The sequence below is a fragment of the Pinus tabuliformis genome, chromosome X, assembly GCF_031772625.1.
Source record: "Pinus tabuliformis cultivar Carrire ecotype Pingquan chromosome X, CPIR1, whole genome shotgun sequence".
NCBI classification, from domain to species: domain Eukaryota; kingdom Viridiplantae; phylum Streptophyta; class Pinopsida; order Pinales; family Pinaceae; genus Pinus; species Pinus tabuliformis.
The window spans coordinates 1,496,371,136-1,496,391,092 of record NC_142308.1 but is presented as its reverse complement, the minus strand read 5'-3'; the positions used below and the strand labels follow the sequence as shown (position 1 = coordinate 1,496,391,092).

The 19,957-nt window shown below is 35.2% G+C and overlaps 1 protein-coding gene across 1 annotated transcript; it reads left to right on the top strand.

The window, feature by feature from the left end:
- Positions 1–11,978: 11,978 nt before the first annotated feature.
- LOC149145702 (aspartic proteinase nepenthesin-1-like) lies at positions 11,979–12,939 on the top strand. Its single transcript, XM_089452536.1, has 3 exons — positions 11,979–12,137; positions 12,262–12,434; positions 12,633–12,939. Exons 1-3 carry the CDS (start codon positions 11,979–11,981, stop codon positions 12,937–12,939), a joined length of 639 nt encoding a protein of 212 aa, XP_089308662.1.
- The last annotated feature ends 7,018 nt before the right edge of the window (positions 12,940–19,957 follow it).

Below are 19,957 nucleotides of genomic sequence, written 5' to 3'. Positions count from 1 at the left end.
TCGTTGTTTTGACCAGTTCATGATTGAACGTCTAGTGTGGTTCCATTGAGGTCATTTTAATGATGAAAACTCATTCATTGAAATTCTAATAGTCCGTCGTCAATTATCCCAACAATATTAATAAATGTAAGACTCCAATCAACAAGGCACTTTGCAATGCGCGTAGCGGAACCAGCAAAGTCTACACTCGCGTAGACTTGAGCAGCGATTGTTTCTTTCATAGATGGACGGGGGCTCTGGATTGCTGTTACAACGATGTACCAAGAATTATGGAAACCCCCTTGGAAGCGATAGCCTTGGATTGAAAACATCAATGAAGAATTCCCCTCACGAGTCTGTTATGTCAAATCAAGATAAATTCGATACTAATTATTCCAATTTTGTTTCTTATTTATATTTAAGTTTGCCAATGCCTATTTCAATCTCATTCTTCATTGCAGAATTGGTAACATAGTTGCTTTTAAAGAGTTCAGGCTTCTGTGATCCATATCAAGATTGTAATAGATTTTTCAGCGAATTGTCAAAACTAGCCGTTGGTCTAGTTAGCTGTTGGAGGCTCCGCTCAGACTATTTAGCATGTTACGCTGGATCTGTTTCTTCAACTTGTCGTGACGATGAACCACACTAGTTGGTTCGAAACGCGTCGACAAATGGTACTTCATGTGATTTTCGCTGAAAAATCTCTCACAATAGTTGCTTTTATTTGAAGATGACTTGTTTAGAGAGGCTCATTTTATAGTCCAGTATGACTTCCTAGCTCATTTTACATTTTACAGCCTACCTGTGTCAAGTTTTCAAAAAATTAATAAAATTAATTTTTTCTAGCACAAGCACATTTACCAATGTAGTTAATAAATGCTGATAAGTTTATATCAACCACATTAATAATTATTATGGGTGTTAAAATTATTAATAAGTATATAAATATCAACAACAAGATTATTTATATATATTATTATATGAATATTATAATAATAATATAAATTTGTAATAATATTAGTAATATTAATTAATAATAAAAATAGCTATTAATAATAGTAGATTATCATTATATTATTAAAAAAATATAACAATATAATTATTATTATATTATTATTATAATAATATAAAATTATAAAAATAATAATAACAATTATACTGTATTATTATTATAATAATAGAATATATTTATTATCATATTGTTATAATAATAATATTATATTAATTAATAATAATAATAATAATATCTCATTGTATTATTATAATAATATACAAGTATGATTATTATTATAATATTAATATAATATATTAGTATAATAATAATATAATAGCTATTATATTAATAATAACAATAATTACTATTATATGTGTGTGTTTATATACACACACATGCAAAATTGTGAATTTATGAGAGTTTTGAAAGCATCCCACTAAGTGAGTGGACGATGTTCCTCCAACGTCAAGGTATAGATGTGGATTTCCCACTAAGTTAGGGAAAGGCCCTCTAATTTTAGATGAGAAAAAAAATGTTCATCTTCTATTTGATTAACACTAAAATAAACTTATTGTTGTTGCAACAAGTGATTTAATTTTAAAGCATCAGTATCACCTCGATACAACTTGATTTTGACCTTCATTTGGATTTTGAATAAGGATTGTGAATGGTTCATAATAATAGGAATTGGTTGATCCTTTTTGGCTTCATTGTTAGGTTCCCTCTCCGTGTCTTTTTAATATGCCAATTTATCCTCTAAATTGAACTCTGTGTTACAACCTTCATCTTCTTGTAATGGCTCGATCTTACTTGTAAGGGTTGCCATGATGAGGCTTCCATTATAATTTAAATAATTGATTTATGCTTCTAGTCACACAAACATAATATATGTAGGATGTTTAGGAGTATTGACAGATTTGTCAATGGTTGTTGGGGTTTTCTACCTTTCAACTTAATATATATTGATCCCCAAAATATATCCAAAGAAACCATCTCTAATACTAATATGTTTTGTAATTTGTAGTGGATATTCCACTAGACAATTCATCCCAACAAATCTCCTAAAATATAATATAAAATATGAAATATACACTAAAACCGTTTATTTGTCCTTATGTTTATGGATCGCTTAATTATTATTTATTACATATTCATGTAGATTATAATGATGTAAAATCTAGAGAATAGTGAAATGAAATTAATGTTGGCATTATGATACAGGTATGAAACAGATGTTGTCCTTGATGGCAATTCACTCAGATGACAAATCATAGTACAACAAGTAAATAGCAAAGAATTAACGATCAGAGAGGTATACGTAGGTTCACTGTGACAAAGAAGCGTATACACGTGGGTTCACCATATACCAAGTCACTACACACGCACTTTCATAGAAGGAAAGCCACGTATATGTTGGAAATCTAAGTTTTGGTCTGTGGTATTTGGTACATGGTATTTAGGTATTGGTCCATGGTATTTGGTCCGAAGTGTTGACCCCAGGTATTGGGTCCAAGGTATTGGTTCTACATGGTTTTGGACCATGGTATTGAGAGAGGCCTAAACCTATATAAGGAGAAGAAGATCATTAGGCCAAAGTGCAAGTGTGCAAGTGATGAATATCTGATGAAGGGTGAGATCTAGTATGCAAGTTATCGATATGTGATGCTTTGTTAAGGATGCACCTATGTGGCGAATGAAGGTTGATGAGCCTGGATCATGAAGACTAAAATGCTTTATCATTATATCGTATGATCATGAATAGATCTGAACTGACGCATGTCTTATCCTTTATATCTTATGTTATGGGTATATCTGAAGTTGAAAATTGCAGCGAAGGTATAAGTAATTATTTTCATATCTGTACGTGAGTTCCATTTGGTGAAAGAGCGTATACACGCCAGTTCAACACAACCAAGAAGCATATACATTATGAGATTTGATATTTAAGGTTGTTGTTGGTTCTAGTGGTTGTTATAGAGTTCTGGGCTCTGCTCTATGTTCTGGTGACTGTGTTTTGATGACAGGGTTTCAGTGATTCAGTTTTGGTTGGTGCAAAGGAGATTGGTTGATGCAAATATATTTGATGTTTGATTGATGCTGTTGATGGATTTAGTCTGAAAATTTATGAAACGTGGTCCCTGGAAGAAAAGAGAAGGTCGTATCCTTATGTAGGCTAGTGCCTACATACTAGTAATTGGCTAGTACAAGAGCTAGGGGGTTGTAGCTCCCTTCCAATAGTAGCTGGAGAACGAGAGAAGGTTGTAGCATTCTACAGGTGGGTGCCTATGTACTGGAATGAGTCTGTGCCAGTACAAAATTGTAAAAAGAAGTTTCTTATTAAAGGGAATATAGAGACGATTGTAGCAGGTGGTTTTCACCCACATTGGGTTTCCACCTTATATCATGGTGTTCATGTGTGATTCTTATGTGTGATGATCTGTTCTTTTTTACTACACCTGTTTACTGTTTATATGGTTAATAATGTTTTGATGCACTCATTAAAGATCAACTAACTGAATCATATGTTTGTTGAATATATGCTAGTTTCATTAAACACAGTTGCGTATACACACAGGTTGCCTTAACTGAAGTAGCGTATATGAATTTGATAATGGAAACAAAAGGTTATTGATTTGCTAATATTGATTCACCTCCTCCCCCCTAGTATTATTTCCAACAATTGGTATCAGAGCAGGTCCTTCAGAAGAAGCTTGATGGCTTGAAGGAAGATCCATCAAGATGAGTAATCAAGAAATAGAGGGAGCCATCAGACCACCAATATTCAATGGGAGCAATTTTATGTACTGGAAGATAAGAACCACAGCCTATCTACAATCGCTCGGAACAGATATTTGGGGAATCGTGGAAGGAGGATATGCATATCCATCAGCAATTCCTACAGATACGACAGGTAGAAAGAAATATGAAATCAATGCCAAAGATGTTACTATCTTATTGGGAAGTTTGTTAAAATCAGAGTTTGTCAAGGTCATGTAGGTCAAATCAGCCAAAGAAATATGGGACAAAATCATTCTAAGCTACGAAGGAGATGCTCAGGTAAAACGTGCTAAGCTTAAAACTCTCAGAATTCAGTATGAAACTCTTAAGATGCATAGTAATGAAAGCATAACTAATTACTTCCTATGTATAGATGAGATTTTCAATTGTATGAAGAATCTGAGTGAAGAAATTAAGGAAGTTGTCTTAGTTGAGAAAGTTTTGAGATCCTTGTCTGTTAAATTTGAATCCAAAGTATCTGCCATAGAAGAAAAGGAGGATCTGCAAAATATCACTATGACGCAGCTTCACGGAATCTTAATTGCTTTTGAAATGAGAAAAGGAGGACCATCAGATATGAGAGAAGCCGCATTTAAAGTATCAACAAAGGGAAAATAAAAACTCAGTAAATCAGGATACATCTCAGAAGAAGAATATGAGGTAAATTTTGTCAAGAACCTTCAATGGGGATCTGGAAGGTTCAAAGGTAAGCTACCTTTGAAATGTTTTTCTTGTGGTAGAGTTGGTCATTACGCTGCTAGATGCCCTCATAGCAAAGGAAAGATGTCAGAAGAAGGTACTAGAAGTTATTATACTCATGATAATAGTGATGGTTTGTCCAATAGTGATGAAGATAATCAAGAAATTAAACTTCTCATGGCATATGAAAATAAGGACGTAGAAACAAAAGAAGTTACCAGATTAAAAGATCAGCTCGAGACAGTAACCAAAGTAAGGGAGCAACTACAGGATGTAGTAAAAGATCAGAGCATAACAATTCAGAGACTTGAATCTAAGATCCTCTCTCTAAAAGAAGATCTTGAAGAATCAAAGAAGCAGAATGAAGAAGCTCTTGAAGAACAAGAACATGAAGTGCTTGAATTAAGGAAACAAGTGGAAGAAGGAAGAAAGGCTGAAGAAAACATAAATAAGCAATATCTGGAAAAGGAAGAACAACATTAGGTTGACGTAAATATCTTCAAAGGTAAATTAGAAGAAACGGATAAACTGTTATGATTTCAAAACAATACTAAGATTTTGGATGATATTCTTAGTAGTCAAAGATCCCCTTCTATCAAAACTGGTCTTGGTTTCTATGAAATTATTGAAGGTGAATCTAGCTCACAGGGTGAGGCAAGGAACTCTAATGCAAAACCTAAAATGCTCAACAAGGAAATAAGAGGTCAACCTCAACAACAACCAAGGAAATAAATTCTTCAAAGAAAATATTTTGCTCCTAACTGTGGAAGTGATAGACGGTTATTTCCTCCGATGAATAATTTTGAATGTTATGAATGTCATAATATTGGACATGTTGTAGCTAGATGTAGAAGTAGAATGGTTCAAGAAAGATCATCATGTTCCAGGTATTTTAAGGGATATTGTTTTCTTGCAATATGTTTGGTCACAAAGCTATTGATTGCAATAAAAGGAATATGAAACATGTAAGATGTTATACATGTAACAAGTTTGGACATAAAGTAAAGGAATGCAGGAGCAAAATCCAGACACCAAAGCAAAAGGATAATACATCATCGCAATTCTAGGTATTGAAGAAGACAAAATTAGAGTCAGAAAGATGTGACATAACTCAGTTAGCGAACATAACAGACACAGGGGAAACTGAAAGTGTAGACCTTTAGTATTCCAATTTTCATACACAGATATTATGAAGAGAAGTCGTGTATATACGCGAGTTAGAGGCTACAGAGTTGCGTATATGGAGCTCTGAAGAAAAAGCAGTAGGATAGACTCAGGAAAAGAAGTCTGATATGGTTTAGTCATGGTATGTGTTGGTTGGCACAGGTTCAGGGGGAGCATATGCTTTGAATAATTGTTGGCATTATGGTTAGAAGACTTTGGTGATAATGCTTATGTGGCTAAATGATACATCTTGCTACTTACTGTTGGTTGGTCAAGAGAATGATATTGCAGGTTACAGGTTGCTGATGTTGATAAGAGATGCTTATTGTGCAGATCATATGGTGTATGATAGTTTCTAATGACTATCATGGTCTTGTTTAGGTCATTGGTCATTGTTATAAAAGTCATGTATAACATTAGATGTAAAGGTCATGAAAAGACCTAATTTGTAACCCCACTTTGCATGGCAAGGATGATGTAATAATGTCTATTTCAGTCATGTATAAACATTTGGTATATCCCCACTTGGTTGGGTGGATGAGTCAAAATGGTGTATCCCCACTTGGTTGGGAGATTGATGTATGTACGAGTCATTGGTGATATGAAGGTCATACTCACTTAGTAGAGTTAGTCATGTTATTCTGTTAAAAACTATTTTTGTAGACTCGGCATGTGCTCAGGGGGAGCATGGATGAATTGATACATCTTAACATATACAAAGGGGGAGCTCAATCAGAGAATTCAGCATGTACTCAAGGGGAGTATGGACAGCATAATGTATATCAAGGGAGAGAATATCTTGGTCTGCCCTTTGCCCTTGATGTCAAAGGGGGAGAGTGACTTGGTGTGGTTGTTGCTATCAAGTCCAAAAGGGGAGATTGTTGGCATTATGATACAGGTATGATACAGGTGTTGTCCTTGATGGAAACTCACTCAGATGACAGATCATAGTACATCAAGTAAATAGCAAAGAATTAATGATCAGATATGTATACGCGGGTTCACTGTGACAAAGAAGCGTATACACGCAGGTTCACCATATACCAAGTTGCGTATACGTACACACGCACTTTCACAGAAGGAAAGGCGCGTACATGTTGGAAATCTAAGTTTTGGTCCGTGGTATTTGGTCCATGGTATTTGGTCCGAAGTGTTGACCCCAGGTATTGGGTCCAAGGTATTGGTTCTACGTGGTTTTGGACCATGGTATTGAGAGAGGCCTAAACCTATATAAGGAGAAGAAGATCATTAGGCCAAAGTGCAAGTGTGCAGGTGATGAATATCTGATGAAGGGTGAGATCTAGTATGCAGGTTATGGGCATGTGATGCTTTGTTAAGGATGCACCTATGTGGTGAATGAAGGTTGATGAACCGAGATCATTAAGACTAAAATGTTTTATCATTATATGGTGATCATGAATAGATCTGAATACTGATGCATGTCTTATCCTTTATATCTTATGTTATGGGTATATTTGAAGTTGAAAATTGTAGCGAAGGTATAAGTAATTATTTTCATATCTGTACGTGGGTTCCCTTTGGTGAAAGAGTGTATACACACCGGTTCAACACAGCCAAGTAGCGTATACATTATGAGATTTTATATTTGAGGTTGTTTTTGGTTCTAGTGGTTGTTGCAGAGTTCTGGGTTCTGCTCTGTGTTCTGGCGACTGTGTTTTGATGACAGGTTTCAGTGATTTAGTTTGGTTGGTGCAAAGGAGATTGGTTGATGTAGATATATGATGTTTGATTGATGTTGTTGATGGATCTAGTCTGAAAATTTATGAAACGTGGTCCCTGGAAGAAAAGAGAAGATCGTAGCCTTCTGTAGGCTGGTGCCTACATACTAGTAAACATATTGGCTAGTACAAGAGCTAGGGGGTTGTAGCTCCCTTCCAATAGTAGCTGGAGAATGAGAGAATGTTGTAGCCTTCTGCAAGTGGGTGCCTGTGTACTGGAATGAGTATGTGCCAGTACAAAATTGTAAAAAGAAGTTTCTTATTAAAGGGAATATAGAGACGATTGCAGCATGTGGTTTTCACCCACATTGGGTTTCCACCTTATATCATCGTGTTCATGTGTGCTTCTTATGTGTGATGATTTGTTCTATTTTACTGCACCTGTTTACTGTTTATATGGTTAATAATGTCCTCATGCACTCATTAAAGATCAACTAATTGAATCATAAGTTTGTTGGATATACGCTAGTTTCATTAAACAAAGTTGCGTATACACGCGGGTTGCCTTAACTGAAGTAGCGTATATGAATTTGATAATGGAAACAAAATGTTATTGATTTATTAATACTGATTCACCCCTCCCCCTCCCCCCTGTCAGTATTATTTCCAGCAATTAAAAAACCACAAACTAACATAAGAGATAACCAGGGAAACCCTTTCAAAATAAATCCCAACTAGAAGATGACGCCACTCTACTCTCTTTCTGTGAATGAGAAACATATGGAAGTACAAAGAAGTGAGGCATGTGGCTCATGAAGTACTATATTCCACAATTCCTCTCTTCTTTCTCTCTCACTATCAACTCTTGAATACTATGTTCATCTATGAATAAAATGCACTCTAATAGAATTGAACCCCTTTTCCTCTTATTGACCCATTTATTATATAGCCTCATAGCCTACTACTAGTTATGTTCGACTCCTTCAACTCTTAACTAGAGTTAAAAAGTGAACTCTTATGGATTTTTTTTCATAATTATAATGTGGCTATCCCATTTTCCATGAATAATGGAGATGGCATGGAATCCTCTTGACTCGTGGTGGCCAAAACAAGAAGGTCAACTTCCTGGAGGCATAACTTTTGCATACAGAGACCACTTGAGGTATTTTTTGTGCCATTAGGAAGATCTCTTTGTGAAAAAATAAAATAAAAAAGGTTTTAAATTCAAGAAAAGAAATTTTTTACCCTAAAAATATTTCTATTAGATGCCTCAAACTACTTTCTCAATATTTTAGACACCAAGTTTCCAAACTGGGTACTGCAGGTGAAATAATCTGTTAAGTTCATTCCATTACTTTTTCCACTCTTAAAGCATAGTTATGGATGAGAAATGATATAATTATCTAATAGAAATCAAATAATGACTATTATCACTTCCAATTGAATATTAAATTTCAAAATATTTTATTATATTAAAAAAAATACTAAATTACTTTAAATGTTTTAATTTCAAAATATTTTATTATATTAAAAAAAATACTAAATTACTTTAAATGTTTTAATGGAAAAAAAAAAAAAAAAATTAAATTGTATATAGATAATTTAAAATTGATTCCATATTTATTTATCGTTTGTGGTTAGTCCTTTGGGTCCCTATATTAAGGCCCTAATAAAAATTCACTATTAATTTATTTATTATATTAGTAGGTCGGTGAGGACCTTTAATTTCATGCCTAATTATGATTCCAAAGATTGTCTTATATATATATATATATATCTATATTGAGACTTATTGTTAGGATCATCATATTCTATCTTATCTATTAACATAATTGTAAATTGATGTCTTACCCTTTAATTGGATTGTATTCATTTTAAAGTACATGGTTCATAATATTTAATTTTAGAGCATGATCCTAGGGTTTTATTGTTTCAATCAAGTCATCTTGGCATTTTCGCTATAACCATTTTTTGAGAAGATTTAGAAAACAAAAGTTTTAGGATACTGAGGTTAAATAGTGAGGTATACATCATAGAAAATTTGGGTTGGGGTTTGATATAAATTCATACCCATAATCTCTGGAATCTAGGGTTTATGTCTAATCCTAAAAATAGTTTCCAATGAGTCATCTATGTATGATTTGTTTGGTGTTTCTTATGTACTAAGAAATCCTCTTGTAGTCTTATTAGTGGTTTAATGGTGAATTATGAAGTCTATATTTGTTCATTACTCAAAAATTTCATTCTCCATTTATATTAACAAATGAAAATAAATTCGAATCAATATTCTTTTGATTTACTATATGATGAGAGATCAATGAATATCATTTACCAACCATAAAATTATTCAAGTTGAGTTTCTTATTTTACCAATCAATTTGGTGAATTTCAAGGCATACATTCCAATGGTTTTCTAGTCCATTACCATACACATATTACCATGCAAAACTTGAATTTCTTTCTCGTCACGCTATGTTATCCAAGTGCCTTATATAGATTTGATACATGTCACACTTATCTTGGGACACTACCCTCATCCCCTTTGGGGTTGTAGGAGTTGAAGACTAAATGTATGAAAGTTGATGGGCATGAGTATGCATGACTATGAGAAAACTGAGTGGTAATTCATGCCACCAAATGAAATATTAAATTATTTCTTAATTACTCTTCTCATTGTTTGGTATTTTGTGTTTTTATGCATCCATGGGTGTATTATGGTTCAAAGCATTGGAATTTAGTAGAATTAGTTACTTTCCCATGTCATATAAATCTATTTTTTATTAGTTAAGTAATCGACATGTTTTATGCATTTATGTAATGTAAATCCTTTATATGTTTTATTTAATTATTCATATCTGAAAATATATTTAATTGATGTTGTCCAAAATTAATTTGACTACAATTCTAATTTGGAAGTGACTCCTTAACCTAATGAATGAATGGCAATTCAATAATGTACATAAGTGGAATCACAATGTCAATCTTGAGATTAATTGTATGATAAGGAAAGGTTGCTTATTACGTTGAATATATTTGTATCCAGACATTTTATACTAGAGTCATTCAAATATAATCACTCCAAAGAGTTAAATATCATCATTAAAATCTTTCTCTTAAATATGAAAAAAGAAAATATTGGCCAATGATTATTTTTTTGTCCATATCCTCCATTTCCCTTTTGTGTACTCGAAGAACTAGAGTTGGAAGTTTGAGGTAGCTTGCATGCAACTAATTTTGCACTTTTTAAGCATCAAGCACTCTTGCAGAGAGGGGTTGGTTTAGGGGAAAAAATTGTGTCTTTGGAAGAATTTCCCATATTGTATATAAAACCAACAACGAGGCTAAAAGTTTCCCGATTAAAAATAGTCCCTAACAAGAAATTAACACAAGGTGGCCTAAAATAGGGATGTAGAAAAGAACACCACCCACAAAAGAAACAAGGAAAAATGGCACCCCACAATTTTGGTTTGAGGAAGAGAGGAAAGAGGGTCCATAGCTATAATGGATGTTAAGGTTTTAAAAGTAGGGTGATGGTTTAAACTTTTACCCAATTCTAGAATATCTTTCACTAGTAACTCATCCCATGGCCATAAAGAGGTGAATATAACCATCCTAACCAAGAAATACCTTGGACTTAGGGAAGGAAAAATAGGAGTAAATGCTACCAATAGATAGGATAGCTAGGGAAGGAAAACTAGGAGTAAATGCCAAATTTTACATAAGGAGAACAAGTAAACCACGATTGAAAGATAGAAAGGAGAAAAATTTTCTTCCAAAAAGCTATCCATAACACTTAACCATTTATAATAATTATTGTAACCAATACTCCGTGCATAAATAACATGATACCAAAATGAACCCCATACTATAAAAGCATGGAAAAAGTTAGTAACTAAGAGATCTAAAATTAGCCTCTTCTTGTGCGGATCAAACAAAAATTACATGATTTAAAAGAAGGTTGAAACTACAATCCTTACTAACTATGCACTTTTTCAATATTAACGTCTGCTATAAAATGTTTGTAATCCTACAATCCTTACTAACTATGCACGTTTTCAATATTAGCATCTGCTATAAAATGTTTGTAATCAATATCCCGTGATTGAAAGCCCAAACATTACTCCACTTTCATTCCTAAAACCTCCATCGAGAATTCCATTCCAACCATCAAATCTTGATTACTTTCTTAATAAGAATCACCCTGCGTTAAAAGGAATGGTTAGTTGGATAAGAACAATAAATCACCCTACATTCATTCAGGCATAGGGACTATCGATGATAAGCTCCACTAATCTCCTCAAATGGCCCACACTGCAGGTGGGCTAAGAATGATAAATCAACCTCAACCTACTTGGTGAATGGATGGTTGGATGGTGGAATTTGGTGGAATACAATTCCTACCTTGTTGTCTCAGTAATCTCCTCCAATGGCCCACACTGCAGATCGCTGGATGGCGGGATAGTGGAATACAATTCCTACTTTGTTGCGGACTGCCATCGGAATTACATGAGATCACTGTTTAACCTCTCATCAATTTAATTATTACGACGCTATTACACACTTGATCTCAGCATTTTCCCTCTAATCAACTCACGATAATTAGACGTTTCCTATTAATATTCACACTTACAATGCCCACTTGAATCCCATTCTTTCCCGATTAGCATTCCCTAAGAATTGGTACCATGGTGGCCGCCAAGTTGAAGCTGACATTCCTGGTTATCCTCCCACTGCAACTCTGTGCAACATTGTCTCAACAGGAGGAGCATGAAATTGATGGAGTGTCCATGAGCCTCCAAAAGCTTCCAGAACTGCTCGCGGATTTGTCCACATTTCAACCTTACGTATGGCACTGGAAATGCTACGGGGAGACTACTGACTGAGACCTTGACTTTGCCACTGGAAGACGGAGGGAGAAGAGAAAATTTAAATCAGTTCGCTATAGGATGTTCAGTGCATGCGGACCAGGTAGCTGTTATTGCAGGATTTGGCAGAGGAGGACTGTCTATGCCTTCCCAGCTTGCTCCTCTTATTGGTGATAAATTTGCGTATTGCCTTGACTATGTAAACAACGGCAGCAAGATAGTGCTCGGTAACAAGGCGGTTCCCAGACTTACACTCCCCTTGATCTATTCAACCCAGTAAATCCTTCGGTTTTCTCTTATTATTACCTTGGCCTCCAAGCGGTGAGTATTGGTGCAAAGCGCTTGACGCTGCCCTCCAATTTATTGTCATTTGACAGCCAAGGAAATGGTGGAACCATAATAGATTCTGGGAGTTCTCTCACTAACTTTCCCGATTCAATTTATAAGCACATTGTAGGTGTATTTGCTTCTCAGATTCGATGAAGTTGATAATGGTTCAGGATTGTGTAACAATGTGTCTGGCGTAGGGAATATTCGGGGGCCTAAATTTGCATTTCATTTCAACGGTGGCTCACAGATGGTACTGCCTGATGAGAGTGGTTTCCATAATTTTGGTAGTTCTGATGATGTACTCTGCTTGGCAATGGAGAATGGTGGCATTGCCGTTAATGGACCTGCCGTTATCATAGGTAACATTCAGCAGAACAATTTCTATATATTGTATGATAGAGAGAAGAATCGTTTGGGCTTCACTCAGCGGGCCTGCAAAACATTTGGCTGAGCCATTGATGGAGCGCTCTGTGTGATTTCCATTTGAACCATATGTTTTTCATGCTCTCTGGAACCGCTGGGCTAAGCATCCTGTATGCACTTTAAAAACTAAATAAATGCCCGCATCCTGTATGTACTTTACAAACTAAATAAATATTACTGTTGGATATTTGCGGATATCATTTGTGTCACTCATATATATATAAGTAATTATATTATATTTTATTTAGTCCGACTCTAGGTTACTTTGCTTGGATTGAAAATCGATTTTCATACCAATAAAATTCTGTAAATGGGATAGCGTGAGATAGCTTGAATGTTCTGGATAATTTTTATTTCCGCCAGTCACTATTGTCAATTTTTGCTTATAAGATTTGAACCAATTACATGTGGATTATCAAGGAATTATGTTAGATATTTCAACTGTCTTTAGAGCGTTACATGGTCTCCAAGGATGAGGGGTGGGGTGACACTGTTTCAACAAGAAAGTTATGATATTTTAGAGCGTTACATGGTCTCCAAGGATGAGGGGTGGGGTTACACTGTTTCAACAAGAAAGTTATGATATTATAGGCTAGACTAGGTTTTTAATGGTTTTAGTAAAATATTTGCTTATTGGTTAAAAAAAATTGCTATCTAAAATGTGGGGCAGCTCTGATCCGGAAAACTCTGGAAAACTGGAGGGAGTTGATATTATATTATTATTTTATTTTATTTATCATGATATTAGAGAAATTTAAAGAATTATATTGTAAAAAAAAAAATCCAATCAAAGTAATTTAAAAGAAATAAAATAAAAAATGAAAATAAAAATTATAAAAAAGTTATTAGTTCAAATAATTGAAATAATAAAGCAAAAATAAAATATAGTTATATTGTATAATGATGATGATTACTATTTACTTACTCATTATGATTTATCATATTATTGAGAAGATAAAAGATTACTCGAAATTCTTTATCTATTTTTTTTTTTTTTAATGTTCAAAAGGAATTAGAGGAAGCATTCCAAAAGCACAAGGTTTAGTGACTTAAAAGCTCAAGAAAATTGATAGAGTGAGATATATTTTGAAAGTTAGATCTACTCCATATATAAGATCTACAGTTTAAGAGAAAGTGATTTTCACCTTCAATCCTCTTAATACTACGAAAATAACAGTTTGTTCATCTTATCTTGCCTAGAGGCATTTATCTATGCACTCATACCATGCCCTAGGAGTTTGTTTGAGACTGTACAAAGTTATCTTCAACTTGCATACATAGGTCTCTTTGTTTTGTGCCACAAATCCCTCTGGTTGTTCTATGTATACCTCTTCCAACTCACCATTTAGGAATGCCATCTTGACATCCATTTGATGGAATTGCCATCCTATATGTGTTGCTAATAAGATCACATCTCATATAGAAGTAGACATGGCCATAAGAGAAAAACTATCTTCATCATCTCTTCCCTCCTTATGAGAGAACTCCTTGGCCATGATCCTTGCCTTGTAACTTTTTATGTTGCCATCTACACCATGCTTAATATTGAATATCCAACGTGATCCAACCACCACCCCGTCTGTCAGTCTAGATACAACCTCCCAAACATCATTTTGCATGAAGGAGGTATACTCCTCAAGTATCACATTTCGTCACACTTACTATTGCTCAACCTCCTCATAGCTGGAAGGCTCGATATCAACCAACTGACTAACTAATACCATGTAGGCAATGTACCTCTTTGGTTCTCTCTGTTATGTACTGCTCGTCATGGGAGCTCCTACAAACCGTTGAGCATCCCTAAGCCTCCATTGAACCTCATGATTCCTCTTTCCATTTGTAGAAGATGGAATGTCTACTTCTATATCCTCCTGATGCATCTCCTTGATATTCTGCATTCAATGTTCCATAGTCTGTGATGTCTGAGGAACATCTACACTTGAGCTTGTGCCTATATTTGTATGGATTTCAGAATCTGAAGCGTAGGTGTTCTCAAGTTCCATTACCAAAGGCATAGGAATCCCTTGGCCGGTTTCTGCGGGATAGGTAGTAAATCCTAACGGAGATTTCTCAGTTTAGGGCCTAGTGATCCAAGTTTAGATTTCGGTAAATCCTCAGAGAGAAGGGGATGGAAAATTCCACAAGGATAGTGATGGATTCCGAATGGCATTCCAAGTTCTGTTCGGTTTTGATTGGAGCATCGGTTTTGGTGTGGTCACGGTTTCACTAAGGTGGAGGTGGTTTAACCTCTCAATTCCCTTGGTTGTTCTTGTATTGGTTGTTCCATAAGATCCCACATTCATGCTTGGAATATGGTATGGGGGTGACTAGCTGAAAGAGAGATTTGGTTCAGCCATGTTTATGATCGGGTGGTACTTGGAAGTCCCAAACCTAGTTGGATTTCCCTATGATTAATAAAAGCTAAGTTCTCTTATTTTTTCATTGATTTATATGTGGGTTTAATGGTTGTCTTATCTGTGACATTTACATGGTTTTATGTTGGTTATAAGCAGGGTTAAATCAATGGTTCATGTCATGGTTATTTCATGTATTTACTTGTAGTTGTTAAATGGATGGATGTAAGACCAAACTAATGATGTAGTAGTTCAATATAGAAGGAGGTGATCCTTTTGGTTATGTTTCATAGGTTTTTCAATGATTTATGCCCTGTATTGAGACCTGTAGGTTACATTGATCCCAATTATTTGATAGAATGTTAGTCCCAGTTGGGGATGCTTAGGCCTATTCCTGAGGTTTATTTTTATTGATCAACATTTTTATCATGTCTTTAATGATAACTTATAAACTGATAAGTTGTACACGATAACTTATTCACTGAGAAGTTATCGGAGCATAACTTATCTGTCGTCAATAACTTATCACCTACGGTTTCGTCCTCCACGCCTCAGTAAGTCGATAGAAACAGATGAATTATCAGGATAACTCAGATTCAGAGGATGCAGTACAGATTATAATGCCCAACGAGGCGGCAATACTCGGTCGGCTCTTGCCACTGGAAGCGATCAAATTGAATTGGACGCCCTCCGCTGTGAATCAGTGCATGCCCTCCTACTTCACCGATTTCCTTTAGCAACTCCAATAGAAGACGATGCAGTCAGTGTTACAAGTTTCTTCCTGCTCAAATTCTTTGGAAGAGTTCTCTAGTGTGTTCGGAGAAGTTGGAGATTGGATGCCTCTCCAGTCTGTGGGCGAAGGCTTTGCATATCCAATCAGTGATATAGATATACGTAAATAAATACAACTCGCTCGAAATAAATAAGTTTGATGTTTGCTGGAAATGCTTGGGAAGATGAATATGTAAGAAATCTGCAGTTTCTAAATCTTAATGTGACCCGATTAAAGCATTAAAGCGTTAAAAGCATTAAAGCATTAAAGCATTAAAGCAGTTTCTAATCTAAAGTATTAGATCTTAAGCGTTGAATTGGTATATGATGGACGTACCAGCTTAGAGTTAAATAATATATAAAGGATTGGGTCCTCTCTCTCCCACACACAAGAGTTGCATTCTTCTCCATCAAGAAGCACATAAAGGAAATGAGGGCAAGAGGAGAGAAACCGAATTCTGAGAAGAAGACAGAAGACAGAAGACAGAAGATGGCAGCCATTACATCTTCCGCTGTTAGTCAAGGTATGTCATCTTAAACAACATATTAAGTTCTGAATGTGAAATATTTGGTATTGATAATCTTGGGCTGTTAATGGAAATTTTACATTTGGTATCAGAGCCACCAATCAATAACTGAATATTTCCTATGACTGTTCTGTGCTTTACTCATGATGTTAATCAAATCCAATCAAGATTCGTTTCGCCCATCGTGGCTTATTGGTACTGCATGTAGGAAATTGAGTTCTTGCTTAAGTCGAAGTCATTGGGATCTGTTCCGTCTCCCTTCTGTACTGTGTATTAATCAAGTGCCAGCCTGGATTTCTCTTTCTGTAAGCGGGAAATCATGAGCAAAGCATCATCGATTGAGTTGGCCGACGCATTTCTCTCGGCTTGAAGTTCAGAAGAAATATCCTCTAATGCCTGGTGCTGGGCACGCAGTGCTGTCGGCATGTTAACGTTGTGCTAGGGACTCTGTTGCGTTTTGATGTAACCTTGTTTCCAATGTCGTTACGAGGTTGTGCCATTAATCATGATCCCGCCTATTATTGCCCCATGTCCATGTTCCATTGCCTCATGTCTCGTTCTTATGTCTCACCTGCAAGCCTACTGGCCATGTCGCATTGGAGGCAGCTTTTTTAAAGGACAGCTGGAAGGTATCTCCAAATTACCAGAGTCGGGGATGGGATGGAAAAAATATCTCCGCTTACGAAAACGTACTAATCCCTTTAGCATGCATTGCAAAGATAATATGTCAATTACCGATTTTTTTTTTTTTTTTTCCATAGTTTTGAGATTGGGATTTGAGTTTTCGGAGGGGTCTGTTGCTTTTGAGTTCCAGTTGTAAAACAACTATTTCATTGCCCTCATTAACTGCACCCTGGATTTCTGTTAATTAAGATTCGTGATCCGACCGTCGGAAAACAACTATTTCATTACCCTCATTAACTGCACCCTGGATTTCTGTTAATTAAGATTCGTGATCCGACCGTCGGATACAGAGTCATCATGAATTCTCTTTTGTTTAAACGCTGTGGCGCTTGTATAGTTATGATTATGACATTGCTGCCTGCAATGTGTTATAGTAGCTGTGAATATCCAGCCGTTTTTAACTTTGGGGACTCCACCTCTGATACGGGCACAATACATTACATTTTCCCTTACAATATGCTCGCGGAGAATCCTCTTTATGGCCGAACTTTGTTTGGAAGACCTGTAATTTGGGTATTAGTTTCCAAGGGTCACATTTGCTAGTTGGAAATATGGACCCTAATTACTTATATTCAATATAATTTGGATTGAAGTTTAGAAGGGTCTTTTCGTGCATCATTTACTGTTTTGGCTTTGCACGATTAAAGTTTACTGGTACAAAATAATTGTTTGAAATTTGGGCATAAAAGTAATTGCTCTATGACTGATTGTTTTGCATAAGGTATGTGTTACAAATTATTTATGCACATGAGATTTATGATTTTGTTAATCACCAAAGTGGTCAAAATCAGAATAATCATTTAGTGCATAAGTGACATAATGATTATTGATAGAAATTGCCAGTTATAATAATACCAATTAAGAACTGGCGTCACTAATGATAGAACCTGAGAACTTACCCAAAGGAAAGTCTTGTTCTATAACTAGTTGACATGATGAGGTTTGATAGATATTTTGATTAAATAAATATTGATCATCCAAAGATGTCAGTTCTATTTAATTGAATATATTTATTACCTACTTATGTTTTGGTATTTAATTATGTTAAGTATAAGATAGTATCTACCCAAAGGAGTGCTATATTATACTATTATGTCTACATCTGAATCGCGTTAGTTATGAGCTTATAGTTATTTCATTTTGATTTGCAGGTTATCTATCTTTCGTATGTTTTGAATCAAATTTAGTTGAAGTTCCTATTAATACTTGGTGGCTTGATACTGGTGCTACAACTCATGTTTCCAACAATATGCAGGGATTTCTTACGATCCGAACCATAAATCCAAATGAAGATCGTTTTCTCTTTATGGGAAACGGAATGAAATCTTCAATTGAAGGCATTGGGACTTATCGTCTAATTCTAGAAAGTGAATATGTATTAGACTTATACAGTACCCTTTATGTACCTTCATTATCTAGAAACCTTATTTCCGCAAGTAAATTGGATATTTCTGGTTTTAGATGTGTGATTGGATCTGGTTGTTTTGATTTATATAAGAATACTGATAATGTTGGTTCTGGTATTCTAATTGATGGTTTATATAAATTGAAACTAAATGTGAATTCCTTGTTGAATGTAGTAAATAATGTTGGATGTAAACGTAGCAGGTTGAATGAAAATTCTGCTTTCTTGTGGCATAAACGACTAGGTCATATATCCAAAGAAAGAATGATGAGATTAGTAAGTAATGAAATTTTGTCAAATTTGGACTTTAGTGATCTAGAATTATGTGTGGATTGTATTAAAGGTAAACAAACCAAACATAATAAGAAAGGAGCCACCACTTTTATTGACGATTTTTCCTGTTATGGTTATGTCTATTTGCTTCATGAAAAATCTCAATCTGTGAATGTCCTTGAGACGTTTGTAAAGGAAGTTGAGAGGCAATTAGATAAAAAGGTGAAAATCATAAGGTCTGATAGAGGTGGTGAATATTATGGTAAATATAATGAGTCAGGTCAGTGTCCAGGTCCATTTGCAAAATTCCTCGAAAGTCATGGCATATGTGCGCAATACACAATGCCAGGTACACCACAGCAAAATGGTGTAGCAGAAAGGCGCAATAGGACGTTAATGGATATGATTAGGAGTATGATGTCAGATTCTACACTACCTAAGAATTTGTGGTCATATGCTCTCAAAACCGCTAATTATTTGTTGAATAGGGTTCCTAGTAAAGCTGTTCAAAAGACTCCTTTTGAGTTATGGACTAACAGGAAACCTAGCTTAAGACACCTGCATGTTTGGCGTTGTCCAGCGGAAGCGAGAATTTATAATCCACATGAAAAGAAATTAGATTCTCGAACGATCAGTGGGTATTTTTTAGGATACCCTGAGAAATCTAAAGGGTACGTGTTTTACTGTCCTAATCATAGTCCAAGAATTATAGAAACTGGTAATGCAAGATTCATTGAGAATGGTGAAGTCAGTGGGAGTACTAGAAGAGAAATAGTAGAAATAAAGGAAACAAGGGTAAATGTTACATTGCCTAGAATAGTTCCTCCATCTACTATTACTCCAAATGTTGTTCCAGCTGTTGTAGAACAGCATGATGATAATGAACAACATATAAATGAAGAAGTACTTCCTGAAGGAAATGACTTACATAATGCTGATATGCATGAACCACAACAAGTAGCATTAAGAAGACCTCAAAGAAATCGTAGGTCAGCTATTTCTAATGATTATGTGGTTTATATGCAAGAATCA

Bases quoted from the DNA above. Each gene is read 5' to 3' on its own strand.
- LOC149145702 (XM_089452536.1), top strand. From the start codon at position 11,979: ATGGTGGCCGCCAAGTTGAAGCTGACATTCCTGGTTATCCTCCCACTG. The intron at 12,138-12,261 runs GTATGGCACTGG...CATGCGGACCAG, and splicing joins TGTCCACATTTCAACCTTAC to GTAGCTGTTATTGCAGGATT. The intron at 12,435-12,632 runs GTAAATCCTTCG...TTTGCTTCTCAG, and splicing joins CCCTTGATCTATTCAACCCA to ATTCGATGAAGTTGATAATG.